This window comes from Lithobates pipiens, unplaced genomic scaffold, assembly GCF_037356315.1.
Source record: "Lithobates pipiens isolate NorthernLeopardFrog02 unplaced genomic scaffold, aLitPip1_a1.2 Scaffold_25, whole genome shotgun sequence".
Taxonomy (NCBI): Eukaryota; Metazoa; Chordata; class Amphibia; order Anura; family Ranidae; genus Lithobates; species Lithobates pipiens.
In genome coordinates, this window is record NW_027507787.1 from 158,578,523 (window position 1) to 158,595,004 (window position 16,482).

The 16,482-nt window shown below is 43.6% G+C and overlaps 1 protein-coding gene across 4 annotated transcripts in view; it reads left to right on the top strand.

The window, feature by feature from the left end:
* XPNPEP1 (X-prolyl aminopeptidase 1) overlaps positions 1–16,482 on the top strand; it is a 90,911-nt gene that overhangs the window by 48,254 nt on the left and 26,175 nt on the right. For all 4 annotated transcript variants that reach the window (XM_077455076.1, XM_077455077.1, XM_077455075.1 and 1 more), the window contains exons 11-16: positions 2,113–2,163; positions 2,252–2,310; positions 4,609–4,686; positions 11,427–11,498; positions 13,467–13,527; positions 13,691–13,760. In XM_077455076.1, coding sequence (XP_077311202.1) covers positions 2,113–2,163; positions 2,252–2,310; positions 4,609–4,686; positions 11,427–11,498; positions 13,467–13,527; positions 13,691–13,760 — 391 coding nt within the window. The remainder of the gene's footprint in view (positions 1–2,112; positions 2,164–2,251; positions 2,311–4,608; positions 4,687–11,426; positions 11,499–13,466; positions 13,528–13,690; positions 13,761–16,482) is intronic.

Consider the following 16,482-nt stretch of genomic DNA (forward strand, 5'->3'; position numbering starts at 1 on the left):
ACCAGATTTTGCACTCTCCAGTTTTAGTAAATCAACCCCAGCGAGTCACCTTCTTCCATTGTCCACATCGCTGCTTGGATGACATGGACATGTCCTATTGGCTGTCCAGCTGCAGGGTTGTCTTAGGCACAGAATGATGTCACTAAGCTAGGGATGGTCAGTAACGGTACACATTGCAGCACTGGATTACCGGCATCCACTCCTGAAAGCTAGTATGGCAAAGTTTACGTACGACAGACTGAGGGAAGGAAAAATGCTATTAGGGCCAGTTCACACCACATGCAGTGCGTTTTTTTTTTTTTTCTTTTTTTTTTCCTGCATCAAAAACGCATAGAAAGTAGGTTATATGGTTTCCAATGACATAGTCCACACCAGTGTAGTCAGTTTCAGGGCTTTCCAGTTCTAGGAAAAAAAGTAGAACATGCTGCATTTTTTTCTGCACTGGATTGTACTGGGACGCGGTAAAACACTTCAAAAATTCACCAGACCCCAGTACAGTGAAAAAAACAGGAAGAAAAAAAGCATCTGGAAAACATCCGGAAACACACAGGAAACACGCCAAAAATGCGTTAAAAAACTTACATACATAGATGGAATGGATCTGGAGTGTGTTTTTGCATTGTGAACCAGCCCTTAGGGTTTTTTTTTTTTTATAAATGGGTGGGAAAGGAGGGGCTTTGTGTGTTGCTGGAGATGGGCTCTAATGTGAATCTGACACGTTTGGAACATGCAGTAAAAGCTTTTTAATACAAGCCCTCATTCACCCCTGTAGCTATAGATATTGTAGAGAAATGCACAAAAGAAACCCTGGTATGGGGATACATGCAACTAACCCCCTTCCTCCTAGGATACAGTGCTTAGGCTGCAGTGGCCATTCTCCAAGCCCAAACACTGTTGCGTTGTTTGGATTTCCAGCCCTGTAGGAGAACTGTGGTATAATTGGTGGGTAGGGGGGGTTATTCTTTCAAGAGAACCTTTTCAAGGAGATCATACTACCATCAGGAACTTTTATTATAATTTTAGGCCTCATGCACATGGGCAACTGGAGCTGTATGATGTGAAATACGGGTGTATTCCCCAGCATGGAGTTGCAGGTGGTGCATAAAGCTGCCCATAGAAATAAATGGCTGTACGCTAGTATACTCCAATATGTGTGGAAACGCATTCATGTCTCATGCATACAAATGTACAGCCATGGATGCAGTGTAAGTGATTGTGAACATTTTTCGTCTATATTAAAATAGTCAATGTTGATTAAAAAAGGGAAGTTTCTACTTTAAAGGCGTTGTAAAGGCAGAAGGTTTTATTATCTTAATGTATTTTATGCGTTAAGATAAAAAAAACTTTGTGTGTAGCAGCCCCCTTAATTACTTACCCGAGCCCCATTTTTCTCCAGCGATGTCCACGAATGTCTAAGCTGTCTGTGACAATTCTGATTGGCTAAGACACAGCAGTGGTGCAATTGGCTCCTATGGCTGTCAATCAAAGTCGGTCAGCCAATCAGGGAAAGAGAAGCGGCGGTGCTGGGTCAGGGCTACGTGTATGAATGGACACAAAGAGCTGTGACTCTGCTCCAGTGCCCCCCATAGGAATCTGCTGACTATGGGGGCACTCGATAGGAGGGAGGAGTCAGGAACAGCGAAGAGGGACCCGATAAGAGGAAGATTGGGGCTGCTCTGTGCAAATCCACTGCATAGAGGATGTAAGTATAACATGTTTGTTTTAAAAACAAACCTTTAAATCACAGTTCCCCTCACAGTCTCCCTTACATCAGTTTCCCATCAGAGTCCCTCAAATCAGTTCCCCCTTAAATTAGGGTCCCCATCAGAGCGAAGACTATGCACATCAACTGCGGGCCAGATGGAATTGTCGCAGGCTGCGGTTTGGAGACCCTTGGCATAATTTAAAATTTTATAAATTATTGAAATCATTTGTTATTGTAATAAATCAAATACAAAATATAATAAAATATAATTTTGATTTTAACTGTTCTACTTTGTGCTGAAGGTAGTGACAGAGAGAGCACAAAAAAAAAGTCTCAATTCTTGTACGTATAACCTCGGTATTGTTGCTTAGTTTGTGCCATTAGGATATCACTTGTCTGTGTTTTAGATTAAGGACGCCGTGGCCCTCTGTGAGCTGTTCTGCTGGCTGGAGAAAGAGGTAAGAATACTAATACTGGGAATGTGATCATCCTCCCTCCTCTATGGGAAATCATTGTGTTATTGTTGATGTTTGTTTTCTGTTACAGATCCACAGTGACAGTATTACAGAGATAGGAGCTGCGGATAAAGCAGAAGAATTCCGAAGGTAAAATCCCATAATCACAGCTACATTTCTTCTTGAGGAGGAACTTCAGTCCCCTGTAATTTAGCCCACCTTCCCCCTTCAGTGCCACAATTTTTAAAGATCTGTGTTCACGGGCTCTGTTTGGTCCTCAGGATCTTGAAGAGACCTGCGGCACATCTGGGGAAGGGGTTCCTGCACCCTGATAATTGTGTCATCTTAGACCCAATACAAACTTAGATTTTCTGCAGATTTTTGTCTTCAGAGTTATCAAAACCATATAATATGAGGTCAAACCTTAAGAGTTTCAGTTTGTATGCAATCAGGCAGGCCCTTGCACTACATGGTTTTGGTAAATCTGAAGACAAAAATCATCAGAAAATCTAATAGTGTGTATGGGGTCTTAGTCATGTCCTGAAGTTCTGCAGCACATCCTGTGCATGCGTGAAATCCAGAACACAACATCATTCTTCCTTAGTTCAGGAGTGTTACAACGCTTTAAAAATAAGAATCATTTTTTAAATCTAAATATGGAAGAATAAGGGGGGAGGAGCCAGGTTTAAATATGTCGCTTTATTGGGTTAAAGCGGAACTTCACTCTCATAATCAGAACTATTTTTCTTATGCTGCTAGCATTAGTAAATAGATAGGAAGGTATATCATACTTAATTATTTTAACCAGTTCCGGACTGCCCCATCAGATATACTGCCCCAGCAGATATACTGCTAAAGGGCGGCCCTCCTAGGCAGGATTACGTGTAAGATAGATATATATATATATATATATATATATATATATATATATATATATATATATATATATATATATATATATAATATATATCTATCTAATATTCTGCACTTCTGCCAACGAGGGGGGTGGGGGGGGGGGCGCGCGTAGTATCTGCCTATGTAAACAAGAGATCTCCATTCTGATGAGGGTAAGTGATGGACAGTGCATATAGCACTGTTCACTGTATTAGGCCACTTTCACACTTGTACGACCTGAAAGTCGCGCATCTTTGACACGACTCTGCCACAACTTCAACGTGACTTGAAGCAATACCAAGTTTTGGGATAAGTGGCACAAGTGTGAAAGGGGCCTTCGTGTTACTGGTTCCCACAAAGTGTCAAACATCCTGCTATAAGTCACTAATGTCAATGGATGCGCAAATAGGAGCAGTAGTCAGTGGATCTTACCATCTACTACGCATGTTTCGGAGACTCATCCCTTTTATCCCAAAGAATGACAAAGCAGTGGTAGTTGGAACAATCATTAATTCACGACTGGACTACGCAAATTCGCTTTACATAGGATTACCACAATATCAACTTGCGCGATTACAACTGATCCAAAACACGGCGGCAAGGCTGATAACAGGAAAAAGACCCTGGGAATCCATCGCTCCTTCGCTGAGGAGCTTACATTGGCTAACGGTAAAAAATTGGATCACGTTCAAGACCCTTTGCCTCACCCACAAATGCATGCATAGAGAAGCTCCGCAATACCTAATGGAGAAAATAAATCCTTACACACCAAACCGCAGTCTTCGATCAGCCAACAAAAACCTCCTCGTGCCCAAAGCCCGGTATAAATCCAAGGGAGATCGGACATTCGCTGTCCAAGGTCCTCGGCTATGGAATGCTCTACCAACCAACATCCGCCTGGAAGAAAACCACCTGGCTTTTAGGAAAAAACTCAAGACCTTCCTCTTCTAGATGATGATCAAAGCTCTTCACAGCTCCTTGAGGCGATTCAGTTCGCATTATGCGCTATACAAGTATTTCATTCATTCATTCATTCACTAATCAGTACCATTATTTAAAAAAAAAAAAAAATCCATAAAAATATACCCTAGTTTGTAGACGCTATAGAGTTTGCGTATTGGCCTAAATTTATGAATAAATTCGATTTTTTTTTTTTCCTAAATTTATTGGATGTGTTTTTAGCAGAAAATAAACAAAAAGAATTATTTTTTTTTCAAAATTGATGCTTTTTTTGTTTATAGCGCAAAAAGTAAGAAATGCATTGGTGATCAAATACCACCAAAAGAAAGCTCTATTTATGGGGAAAAATGTTGTTCAATTTTGTAAATGTCAGTTAAAGTAACGCAGTGCCATATCAAAAAAATGGCCATGAAAGGGGATAAATCTTCCGGAGTTCAAATCAAAGGGGGGCTGAGCGAGAAGGGGCTAATATGGACTAACCTATTACACACGTTTTATTTTATTTTGCTAATTTCTTTTTCATTTTACTTAATGTGTATATATTGTCACAGCAGAGAGAAGAATGTCATGCTGCTTTTTTTTTTTTTTTTCTAGCCAACAACATGACTTCAAAGAGCTCAGCTTTCCCACCATCTCCAGTACGGGACCGAACGGGGCAATCATTCATTACAAGTAAGATCTGCTTTGCTTCAATTTCTTGATGGTTACGAGAGATTTGTACCGAAAATATACAAACTGCCATTGCTTTCCTTGCTCTGGATCAGTAGCTCAGAAGGAATTAGAGCCAGTCAATTGGCATTTTCATAGGGAGGTCAGCGATGGCAGCACCTGTATTAAATTTACAGCAAAGGCCGCCTTATAAATGGGCATCCAGTGCAGCTCAGCACAGCAAACACCATACCTGCAGCCCAAAGGAAACGGAAAATATGCTTTCATAATATCATGTTCTGTACACTGGTGTATTTTTTTTAATTTTTATTGTTGGGTAAAGATTTCTTTATATTTGCAGGGTTATCTTGGTTAACTCCTTCCTGCCGAGTGTATGCACATATGCAGCCTCAATGAAGTGGGTCGTCTTCTATGAGGCTACTTATGTGCACTGCTCTGTTTGTGCTGGGAGTGCGCAGCTCAGTGCTCACCCAACACAGAGACCCAGCTGTCACTGACAGATCCAGGTCTCGTACTAATGATCCTGAGGCAGGAGGACTGGCTCTCAATCACATGACCTTGCACTACATGGTTTTGGTAAATCTGAAGACAAAAATCAGCAGAAAATCTTATAGTGTATATGGGGCTTTCTTTTTATTTGCTATCAGTTTTAGCTGGCATCCCTGTGTTTCAGGTACAATAAAAAAAAAAAAAAAAAAAAGAGAGCAAGATGCACACTATTGTTTCCGGGCTCTAGTTACAGGTAGCAAACAACAAATACCATCCACATATGTTTTATTGCCGCAATTGTCAGAAGTGGGATCCTTTATTTTGGTTTGTGTTTTGGTGGTAAAAGTTACAGTTACAATGAAATACTTTTTGGGCCAGTTTTCTTTGGATGATAATAAAAAATAAAAAAAAGAGTTTTACCATTTACTACAAAATGAAAGCCCAATTTGTCGTGTAGAAAACAACGCGGTATGTTTCACCTGGGTATAATAGGTAGCTTTGGTGATATATTTAGTTTTACTAACACAATGCAAGGTTGCAAAACTGGGTTCCGGCATTAGGAATTGTTTTTATGTTTAAGTACATTTTTATTGAAGTTGGTTCAGGAATCACAATTACAAACATAAAGAGAACATTTAGTCTCACAGATACATATGGGGGTTGATTTACTACAACTGGAGAGTGCAAAATATCATACAGCTGTAGATGGTAGCCAATCAGCTTCTAACTTGAGCTTGTTTATTTAAAGAGGAGCTCCAGTCTGGAAAAAATAATTAACAGTCAGCGGCTACAAATACTGTAGCTGCTGACTTTTTTAATATAAGGACACTTACCTGTCCAGGGATCCCGCAATGTCAGCACTTGAAGCCGATTTGTCTATCTTCTTCGGGTCCAGGCGCCAGCATTGTAAGTAAGGAAATGGGCGATAATGCCTTCAGGCTTCACAGCCAGTTTCATACTGTGCGTTTTGCGAGTCACCCTGTGCTTTCTATATGGTCCCGTCGTCGTCTGGGACCTGTGTGTGTGTCCCAGAAGGCGACAGGAGGGAAGGAGGAGGGACCGGATATGCTCAGAGATTGCCACAGCGAATAGGGTGGCACGGTGGGGAATAGGGTACAAACAAGCAGAGCTTCCCCTTTTTGGGTTGAGCTCCGCTTTAAGCTTTTGACCAAAAAAAACACTGGAAGTTGATTGGTTTCTATGCAGAGCTGCACCAGATTTTGCACTCGACAGTATTAGTAAATTAACTCCATACTGTCACACAGGCATTAAGAATTTTACCTTTGTACTGAAGGGGTTAATAAAAGGCAAAGGTTATAAAGATAAATGGTAGAAATTTTTGGTTGAGCAGAAGGCGGAACAAAATCCCTTGTGCTACTGCGACTAATTGTACCTCTTGTCAGGGAGGAATATTTTTTTTTTTTCCACTCAACACAAAGACAGTAGGATTAAAGGCCCAGATCAAAACATTCTCTTTTTTTATTCTTTAGTTCCTATACTTGTGGGATACCTCTGTGTTTTGATGCAGAGAGCGGAAATGCAGAGAGCAGCTCAGGGGTGATGCACTGAAAGGAGAGGGGATTCTGCTGTGGGTTACAAGTTGCTGAGTTGCCAGAAGTGGTATTCCAGACTATACCTAGCTAATCTTGAAAAATGCTCCCTTGCCCCTCTTATTACGTGTGCTGACTAATCTGTATAAGAAAGATGTATATACTTACCTATTTACATGCTTCTCTGGCTTGATAATGTTGTCGTCTCTCCCGTGTAAGTCTGCAGGGGAGAGGAGGGAGCACTCGCATCAAATGGGCCATACGAGCCTATGGGTGATGTCACCAATCCTGGGCATTACTAGCCATTGTTCCTTCCTCTCCCCTGCAGCTGCCACTGGCTGAAATTTGGGATTGCATGACCAGACAAGAGCGGCCTGAAGATAGCTAAGTATAAGCATCTTTCTTACACAGGTTAGTCCGCATAGTTGGGAAGAGCGAGGGAGCGTTTTAAGATTCGTTGCCTGGGATTTTACTTTAAATTGGTTGCTCTCTGCATCAGTATTGTCTCTGTATCATCCTGGACCGGCCAACCACGGGAGAAAACTGAACAGGATTCAGAGCAGCAGCGCATGACAAGCCAGAGGACATCAGAAAAAGGTAAGTATAAAATAAATAAAAAAATACTGCTAGGGGAAGGGGGTGCTTTAGGTCAGTGTTTTTCAACATTTGTGATAGTAGGGCCTAGTAGAGCCTGTAGTTATCATTTATGTGTGTCCGCCTTATATGCATACTAACTGCTTTCCCACCTGTAGGACTGCAGCTTGACTGCTAAAGCTGTTAGTCTCTGCAGAGCTGGTGCGGATTGTTAAGTGTGCTTGCCTGGTAGGTAGGTAGGTAGCAGTTAAATGCTGATTTAGAAACTATCATATAGGAGTACAATGATCTTGTTAACCTGCTCTTCAGCCTCATTTGATAGGCGGTCTTTGAGATAGGCACCACCTACCCACCAGGAAAGGATACTTCACAGTAAGAGCTATGAAAATGTGTCATTGACTTCTACAGGATCTACTTTTTGCCATCTATATCCAGCCGTGGCCAAAAGGTTTGACAATGATACAAAAATGATTTTCTCAAATTCTACTGCCTCAGATTTATGATGGCAATTTGCATATACTCCAGAATGTTATGAAGAGTGATCAGATGAATTGCAAGTAATTTCAAAGTCCCTATTTGCCATGAAAAATTAACTTGATCCCATCAAAGAATTTCCACTGCATTTGTGAAGAAGGCTTCAGGGTGCCAAAGAAAGTCCAGCAAGCACCAGGATTGTCTCCTACAGTTGATTCAGCTGCAAGATCGGAGCACCACCAGTGCATAGCTTGCATAGCAGTGGGCAGATGTGAGTCCATCTGCATGCACAGTGAGGAGAAGACTTTTGGAGGCTGGCCTGGTGTCAAGAAGGGTAGTAAAGATGCCACTTCTCTCCTGGAAAAACACCAAGGACAGACTGATCTTCTGCAAAATTTACAGGAATTGGACTGCTGAGGACTGGGGTAAAGTCATCTTCTCTGATGACTCTGATGTTTGGGGCATCCGGAAAATGCCTTGTCTGGAGAAAAAAAGGTGAGCGCTACCATCAGTCCTGTGTCATGCCAACAGTAAAGCAGCCTGAGACCATTCATGTGTGGGGTTGCTTCTGAGCCGAGGGAGTGGGCTCACTCACACTTTTGCCTAAAAACACAGCCATGAATAAAGAATGGTACAAAAACATCCTCTGAGAGCAACTTCTCCCAACCATCCAAGAACAGTTTGAGGAAAAATGCATTTTCTGGCAAGATTGAGCACCTTGCCATAAGGCAGAAGTGATAGATAAGCGTTTTGGGGAGAAAAACCTTGAAATCTTGGGTCCATGAATAGGAAACTCCCCAGACCTTAATTCCGTTGAGAGCTTGTGGTCAATCCTTAAGAGGCGGTGAACAAAAAAACCCACAAATTCTGACAAACTCCAAACATTGATTATACAAGAATGGGGAAGTCATATTGAACATGGTGCCACTGTCATTTTCTCCGTAAAGTCAGAAATCAAATAGTCATATTTAAATCTTATGCCTGTGGTGGAGAGAAGCACACATTATCCGTAACTGTAAGAGTGTGTAAAGTCTCTTAATGCAACCCTGTTGTAAATGACATGTTGTAAACCTGTCTAGTAAAGAAATAAACATTTATAAATCTGGATTTTGTCCTGAGATCAAACTTCCAGATCCAAACTCTAGACGTAATCCATAATTCCTGCTTTGATGGAGGTACGTTCATATCATGTGGAAAATAACAATCGGACACAAAACACGCCTGTTATATAGGGTGGGGAAGAGGTACCGTCAGTTTTGCTGTACTATTAACTAGCAATTATAGACCCTTGTCCGGAAAATCTGAATTTTCTTCTCAACAAAAAAAGAACTGCTTATATGAGGAATAGAAGATGAGAAACAACAAGGTGCTCTGACGAAGTGCAGTATTTTGAAATAAACAGATTTTATGGGTATAGTCAGCCAAATGGCTACTCACATGACAGCTGTGAGGAAACGGGCATGGGTATCTCTGTATAGGATATATAGTCACTGTAGGGTCCGGAACTCCATCCAGGCTGCTGTCCCAGTGAGCTGCAGCAATGCGTTGGCAGGAGGATCAAGGAGATGGAGCAGGCCGCCCCGATTCCTGCTCGGCGGCAGCGTGCTCAGTTTCTGAACCGGAAGTGACGATGGGGCGTGTCAGATGGCGCTTTTTGAAAACTACCGATTTTTTCCTAAGATCTGATCAATTTTCATCATTATTACTGATGTTGCTATAACTTGTGTTCATAGTTTTTAATATCTTTTGATATTGTATATGTATTGTGTGGTTTTAGTTTACTCGTCTCATAACGCAGTGTTTGCCCCTATCTTTGCACCATCTTTCCTTTTCCAGTTAGATGCGGAATAGAACTGATGTGTATGCAATGGCTAGTTTTATGTCCCATAACATAAAAAGAGGGTGTTGTCATGCGTAGGTTTTTAATACAAAAATGTGTGGTGCTGTTACTTTAAGTGAATAACATTTCAAATTAATATTACTGAAAGTGCATATCACAATTACGATTAAAGGCCACCAAGGATAAACACCACTGCTTAACAGAAAGCTAGACTCCAGATGCAGGGAGGTCTAACAGCACTTTAAGGGAAAAAACCCAGCTCCAGGTTCAGTTCGGCATAGGTTGCCAGTCAGAGTATTAACCAATTCCACAAAGGAAAGGGGAAGGGGAATCGCTATAGTGCAGTATAAAAACACAATTTATTACAGGGGGCTAAGAATATTCATGCATCATACATACTAGGAGGAGTACAACTGGGGGAATCCATAGGGGAGAAGGATCTGGGGGTTTTGGTAGATCATAAGTTCAATGCCATGCACGCAATGCCAAGCTGTGCGTGCATGGCATTGATAAATGATATCTCGGAGAGAGAGATATCATTTTGCCCCTGCACAAATCATTAGTAAGACCTCATCTGGAATATGTAGTCCAGTTTTGGGCACCAGTTCTCAAAAAGGATATCAGGGAACTGGAGAAAGTGCAGAGAAGGGCAACCAAACTGATGTGGCATGGAGGAGCTCAGCTATGAGGAAAGATTAGAGGAACTGAATCTATTCTCTCTTGAGAAGAGGAGAATAAGGGGGAATATGATCAACGAACAAATACATAAGTGGTCCTTATAGTGAACTTGATGTTGAGTTATTCACTTTAAGGTCATCACAGAGGACAAGGGGGCACTCTTTACGCCTAGAAGAAAAGAGATTTCATCTCCAAATATGGAAAGGTTTCTTTACAGTAATAACTGTGAAAATGTGTAATAGACTCTCTCCAGAGGTGGTTCTGGCAAACTTAGTAGATTGCTTTAAAAAAGTCCTGGATTCTTTCCTAAATGTACACAATATAACTGGGTACCGACATTTATAGATAAAGTTGATGCAGGGAAAATCTGATTGCCTCTCAAGGGATCAGGAAGGAATTTTTCCCCGCTGTAGCAAATTGGATCATGCTTGCTAGGTTTTTTCGCCTTCTCTGGATCAACTGTGGTTATAGGATATTGTATATGGGATTGTATTTTGTTATTTGGTTGAACTTGATTGTGTCTTTTTTTTCAACCTGACTATGTAAAACAAGACGTGTTCTCGCATATAAGCAAATGAACACAGCATATCAAAAGCCATCTGCCAAAACACCCTTGTAGGCATGATGACTTAATAATAATAATAATAATAATAGCTCCTCCCTATGCATTTCGCCCAAAAACACGTCTTCACAGGGGCTTTTGGAGATCAGTGGGCTTTTTTTTCTGTTGCAGTCCAAGCAAAGGGGTCAAATAGGGTTCCCTATTTTACCAGGAATGTACATTATCATCCTAAGTTTGAGTTGCAGAGTTGTTGTTGGTAATAGTGGTTCTGTAGCATTTAAAGTCAGATATGAATTGGACAGAGAGGCTGCTAGTGTGTCATTTACTGAATTTGTTTCTCAACAGCATTTCTAAAGAGTAGCAACAAATAATGACCTTTTATTATACACTGATCTCAGTGCTTCAGTTTAAAATGTAAGCTCTCAGGGGGCAGAGCCGCCTCACCCTCATGTCTCCCTTTGTATTGTAAAGTGGTGTGCAGACTGTTGGCACTATATAAATCCTGTATATTATTAATATAGAACTAATTTTTATAATATATATTTTTTTCTTTTAGACCGGATGCTGAGACAAATAGAAAATTGTGTGTTAATGAAGTTTTCCTCTTGGATTCTGGTGCCCAGTACAAGTAAGAGGATGTTTTTATGTTTCTACAGGTTTTTGTTAGATGCTTTGATGGGATTAGCATCCTAAAAAAAAAAAATACACTATAAGGCAAAGTGTTTGACACCTGACCATCACATTTACCTACATAGAGCAAAAAGAAAAGCAGAGGTGATCAAATGCCACCAAAAGAAAACTCTATTTGTGGGGTAAAAAAATGACATACATTTTATTTGGGTACAGTATTGTCAATTAAAGTAACGCAGTGCCGTGTCCCAAAAAATGACGTAGTCATGAAGGAGAGTAAATCTTCCAGAGGTCAAGTAGTTAATTGAAGAAGCTGAACTTAGAAGCTGATTGGCTACCAAACGCAGCTGCACCAGTTTCTGAGCACACCACTCTTACCCTCTGTTCACACTTATGTGTTTTTTAGTGCGTTTTACAGTTTGCAGAAACTCATTACAGTCGATTTAACATGGTTTTCTATGGTACACGTGCACATCTATTTGTTTTGTGGCCGGTACGTTTTTGGAAAGGGTCAGGAACTTTGTTGCGCGTAATAGACTTGGAATGGAATGGCGCCAAAAAATGCAAGTGTTGTGTAATGTGATTTTTGATGTGTTTTGGTCTTTTATTTTTCTGTTTAAACGCTGTAAGTAGCTGGTTGCTAAGGAGGGGGCTGGGAAGCCGGCCGCTGCGACCTTAACCAATAAGTCATCAGCTGTCAGTGGGGTTCCCCGCTGACAGCTGAATGTAAAAAAATTAAATAAATTGGCTGCAAAAAAAAAAAAACACATGGGGTACCAAAAGACAGCTCTGTTTGTGGGTAAAAAAGACATTAATTTTGTTTTGGTACAGCGTTGCATGACCGTGCATTTGTCAGTTAAAGTGACGCAGAGCCGTATCTCAAATGACCTGGTCAGGAAGGGGGTAAATTCTTCCGGTGCTGAAGTGGTTAAAGAGGGGGGGAAAAAAACATAAAATGCAAAAACGCATAAAAAAAAAATGAGTTTCAAAACGCGCTGCAAAACCTTCCTGAAAAGTGCATCAAGCGTCATAGATGTGAACCTAGCGTTAGGCTCCATTCACACTTGAGCAATCTACAGCTCCCTTTTTTTTTTCTTTAGTGGAGCATTTTTGGAGCGGCATCATTCGTTTGAATGGTCCTCCCTCCACTCCTGAAATGCTTAATTTCCAGAAGCTCATGTACCAGATCTTGGCACAGAGCCATGTGCATTTGTATTTTATTTTGTCACTCAACAATATCGGCAAATTTGCAGCGCGTTTGGGGTGCCGTTAAGAAATAGTGGCATCGCAAGCACGTTCTGTGTTTTGCTGCAATTCTGGCATCGTGGCGATTCCACCAGTGATTCAGAACGCTCATTTGTGAATGGAGCCTCACTTTCATCTGACAGAGGATCCCCAGTTGTGTAAAAATATACCAGGGATATGACCCCTATCTGCTGCCATAACCCCAAAGTATAACGTCAAAGTAATGACATGCAAATATACAGTGGGCGGTCCGGAAGTGGTTAATGCATTCTATGGAAGAAGGTAAAAACCTTCTGCATGCAGCTCTCTCGAAATACTTACCTGAGCCTGATCTTGATCAAGCGATGTGCATGAGAGCAGTGACTTGCTCTCTCTCCTCATTGGATAGGGAGGCAGCAGCGGGAGCCATTGGCTCCTGCTGCTGTCAATCGCAGCCAGTGAGGAGGGAGCAGGAGGCGGTCCTGTGCCATGTTCTGTTTGTCAATGGACACACTCAGCATGGCTTAGGTGTAAGCGCACACGAGTGCTCTGCGGGCACTTGGCAGAGGTAAGAGCCAGGAGTGTCAGCATGGGACCCGGGAAGAGGAAGACCAGTGCTGCTCTTGTGCATATATATATATATATATATATATATATATAATATTTAAGTTATAAAACATTTTATAATTTTTAGTGAGTTTTAAAAGAGAATCTGTTTATCTCTGCCTTTGTTGATTATTAGGGACGGTACGACAGATGTGACCAGAACGATGCATTTCGGAACTCCATTGGAATACGAGAAGGTAAGGGATATCTTCCTCCTCACAATGATGGCGGAAGCGTTCATTGACAGCTGTGTGCTCCTTGGCTGTTATTGAACACAGATTGTTCCTTTCTGCCCATGTTTATGGTAGGTTTCCCTGCTTTTCTCTGATCACAGTTTTTTCTTATGTTGTTTGTCTATAGGAATGTTTCACATATGTTCTGAAAGGCCACATAGCCGTCAGCTCTGCTATTTTCCCTAATGGGACAAAAGGTAGGTACTTTGCTGTCTTAAAAGAAAAATTGAGTGCATTTCTCTGTATGGGCTCAGTTGGAGTTATGGTAACATTTGCCTGAATATATTTGCATGTTATTATTGTGCAGACTGGAGAGGGGGGCTCATATGGGGCTTCTGTACTAAGCATTACAGTTATTGTTTAGAACTCCATCTAAGTTTATTATGGCTGTGTGACCCCCATTGGTTTACATAGTGGGGAATCGGCATCTGATACACCTAAAAGTGTTGTCAGATGCTGGAGATTCTTTATCCGGTTTAACTTTCAAGAGAAGGAAGTTTCGAGGCACAGGTGGCAGGACAAGTAAGTGTTGCTAATCTTCTTTTGCAGGGACCCTTTTTTTTAAAGTTTTTAAAGGGATTGTAAAGTAAGAAGGTTTTTAATCTTCATGCATTCTATGCATTAAGAGACAAAGCCTTCTGTGTGCAGCAGCCCCATAACACTTACCCGAGGCCCTCTCTGTCCAGCGATGTCAATGAGTGTCTCAGTCATCTGAGATTCTCCCTCCCGATTGGCTGGGACACAGCAGCAGCGCCATTGATTGCCGCTGCTGTCAATCACAGTGAGTGAACTAGCCAATCAGGGAAGAGCTGGGGCAGGACTTTGTGTTTCAATGGACACAGGGAGCTGTGGCTAGGCTTGGGTGCCCCCATAGCAAGCTGATTGCAGTAGGGGCAATGAACTTGAGGAGGGGCCAGGATTACAGAAGAGGGACCCGAGAAGAGGTGGATCCAGGCTGCTCTGTGCAAATCCACTGCAACAAAGCAGGTAAGTATAACTTTTGATTGTAAAGTCTTGTTATAAAAATAACACTTTTAACATGGCAGCAAAGTCACTTTAATGCCTAACTAAACTTTCAATATAAAACAACTAAATAATTTCCAGGTGCATTGAAACTTTTAGAGCTCCCCCTCTCAGTAGAGGTCATTACATTCTCTCTGCTCAAGCAACGAAAAAAGACATTATCCTTTTTCACAATTCTTTAATAAGTAAAAACGGTAAGTATACTCACAATTAAAAGCAACTGTTACAGCTTTTCATAAATAGGCAGCAGCTTTAAGATCCACGATAAAACGTGTCACACAACAGATGCAGTTCAACAATACAGCAGGCTCACTCGTTTCAAGGCCTTTTCCTCAGAGCCAACCTCCACTGAGTCAGATCAGAAAAGCTCATTCCCCCAGCTGATTGGAAAGTTCTAGCTCTCAGGGGGTGTGACTAGTCGCTGCAGAGAGACAAAGAGCAAGGGTCCTTCTCCTGCAGCAATGCTGGCAGGAGAACAGGCTTTTCTACTCTGTGGCTACTTTTCTAAAGGAAACAAACTCAAAGTTCAGTTGGTCTTAAAGATCTTTTTTCCGTGTAAACAGCAGGTTGAACAAAAATAACGGAATCAATTTGCCCATTCATATACTCCATGGGTTTGGGGGAATCCTCACTCACCCCGGTGTGGACGGGGGGGAATCGTCACTCACCCCGGTGTGGAAGGGGGGGGAATCGTCACTCACCCCGGTGTGGAAGGGGGGGAATCGTCACTCACCCCGGTGTGGAAGGGGGGGGAATCGTCACTCACCCCGGTGTGGACGGGGGGGGGGAATCGTCACTCACCCCGGTGTGGATGGGGGGGGGAATCGTCACTCACCCCGGTGTGGACGGGGTGGGAATCGTCACTCACCCCGGTGTGGACGGGGTGGAATCGTCACTCACCCCGGTGTGGACGGGGGGGGAATCGTCACTCACCCCGGTGTGGACGGGGGGGGAATCGTCACTCACCCCGGTGTGGACGGGGGGGGGAATCGTCACTCACCCCGGTGTGGACGGGGGGGGGGAATCGTCACTCACCCCGGTGTGGACGGGGGGGGGAATCGTCACTCACCCCGGTGTGGACGGGGGGGGGGAATCGTCACTCACCCCGGTGTGGACGGGGGGGGGGGATCGTCACTCACCCCGGTGTGGACGGGGGGGGAATCGTCACTCACCCCGGTGTGGACGGGGGGGGGGAATCGTCACTCACCCCGGTGTGGACGGGGGGGGGAATCGTCACTCACCCCGGTGTGGACGGGGGGGGGGAATCGTCACTCACCCCGGTGTGGACGGGGGGGGGAATCGTCACTCACCCTGGTGTGGACGGGGAATCGTCACTCACCCTGGTGTGGACGGGGGGGGAATCGTCACTCACCCCGGTGTGGACGGGGGGGGGAATCGTCACTCACCCCGGTGTGGACGGGGGGGGGGGAATCGTCACTCACCCCGGTGTGGACGGGGGGGGGGGGGAATCGTCACTCACCCCGGTGGTGGACGGGGGGGGGGGGGAATCGTCGCTCACCCCGGTGTGGATGGGGGGGGAATCGTCACTCACCCCGGTGTGGACGGGGTGGGAATCGTCACTCACCCCGGTGTGGACGGGGTGGGAATCGTCACTCACCCCGGTGTGGACGGGGGGGGGGGGGGGAATCGTCACTCACCCCGGTGTGGACGGGGGGGGGGAATCGTCACTCACCCCGGTGTGGACGGGGGGGGGGGAATCGTCACTCACCCCGGTGTGGACGGGGGGGGAATCGTCACTCACCCCGGTGTGGACGGGGGGGGAATCGTCACTCACCCCGGTGTGGACGGGGGGGGGGATCGTCACTCACCCCGGTGTGGACGGGGGGGGGGAATCGTCACTCACCCCGGTGTGGACGGGGGGGGGGAATCGTCACT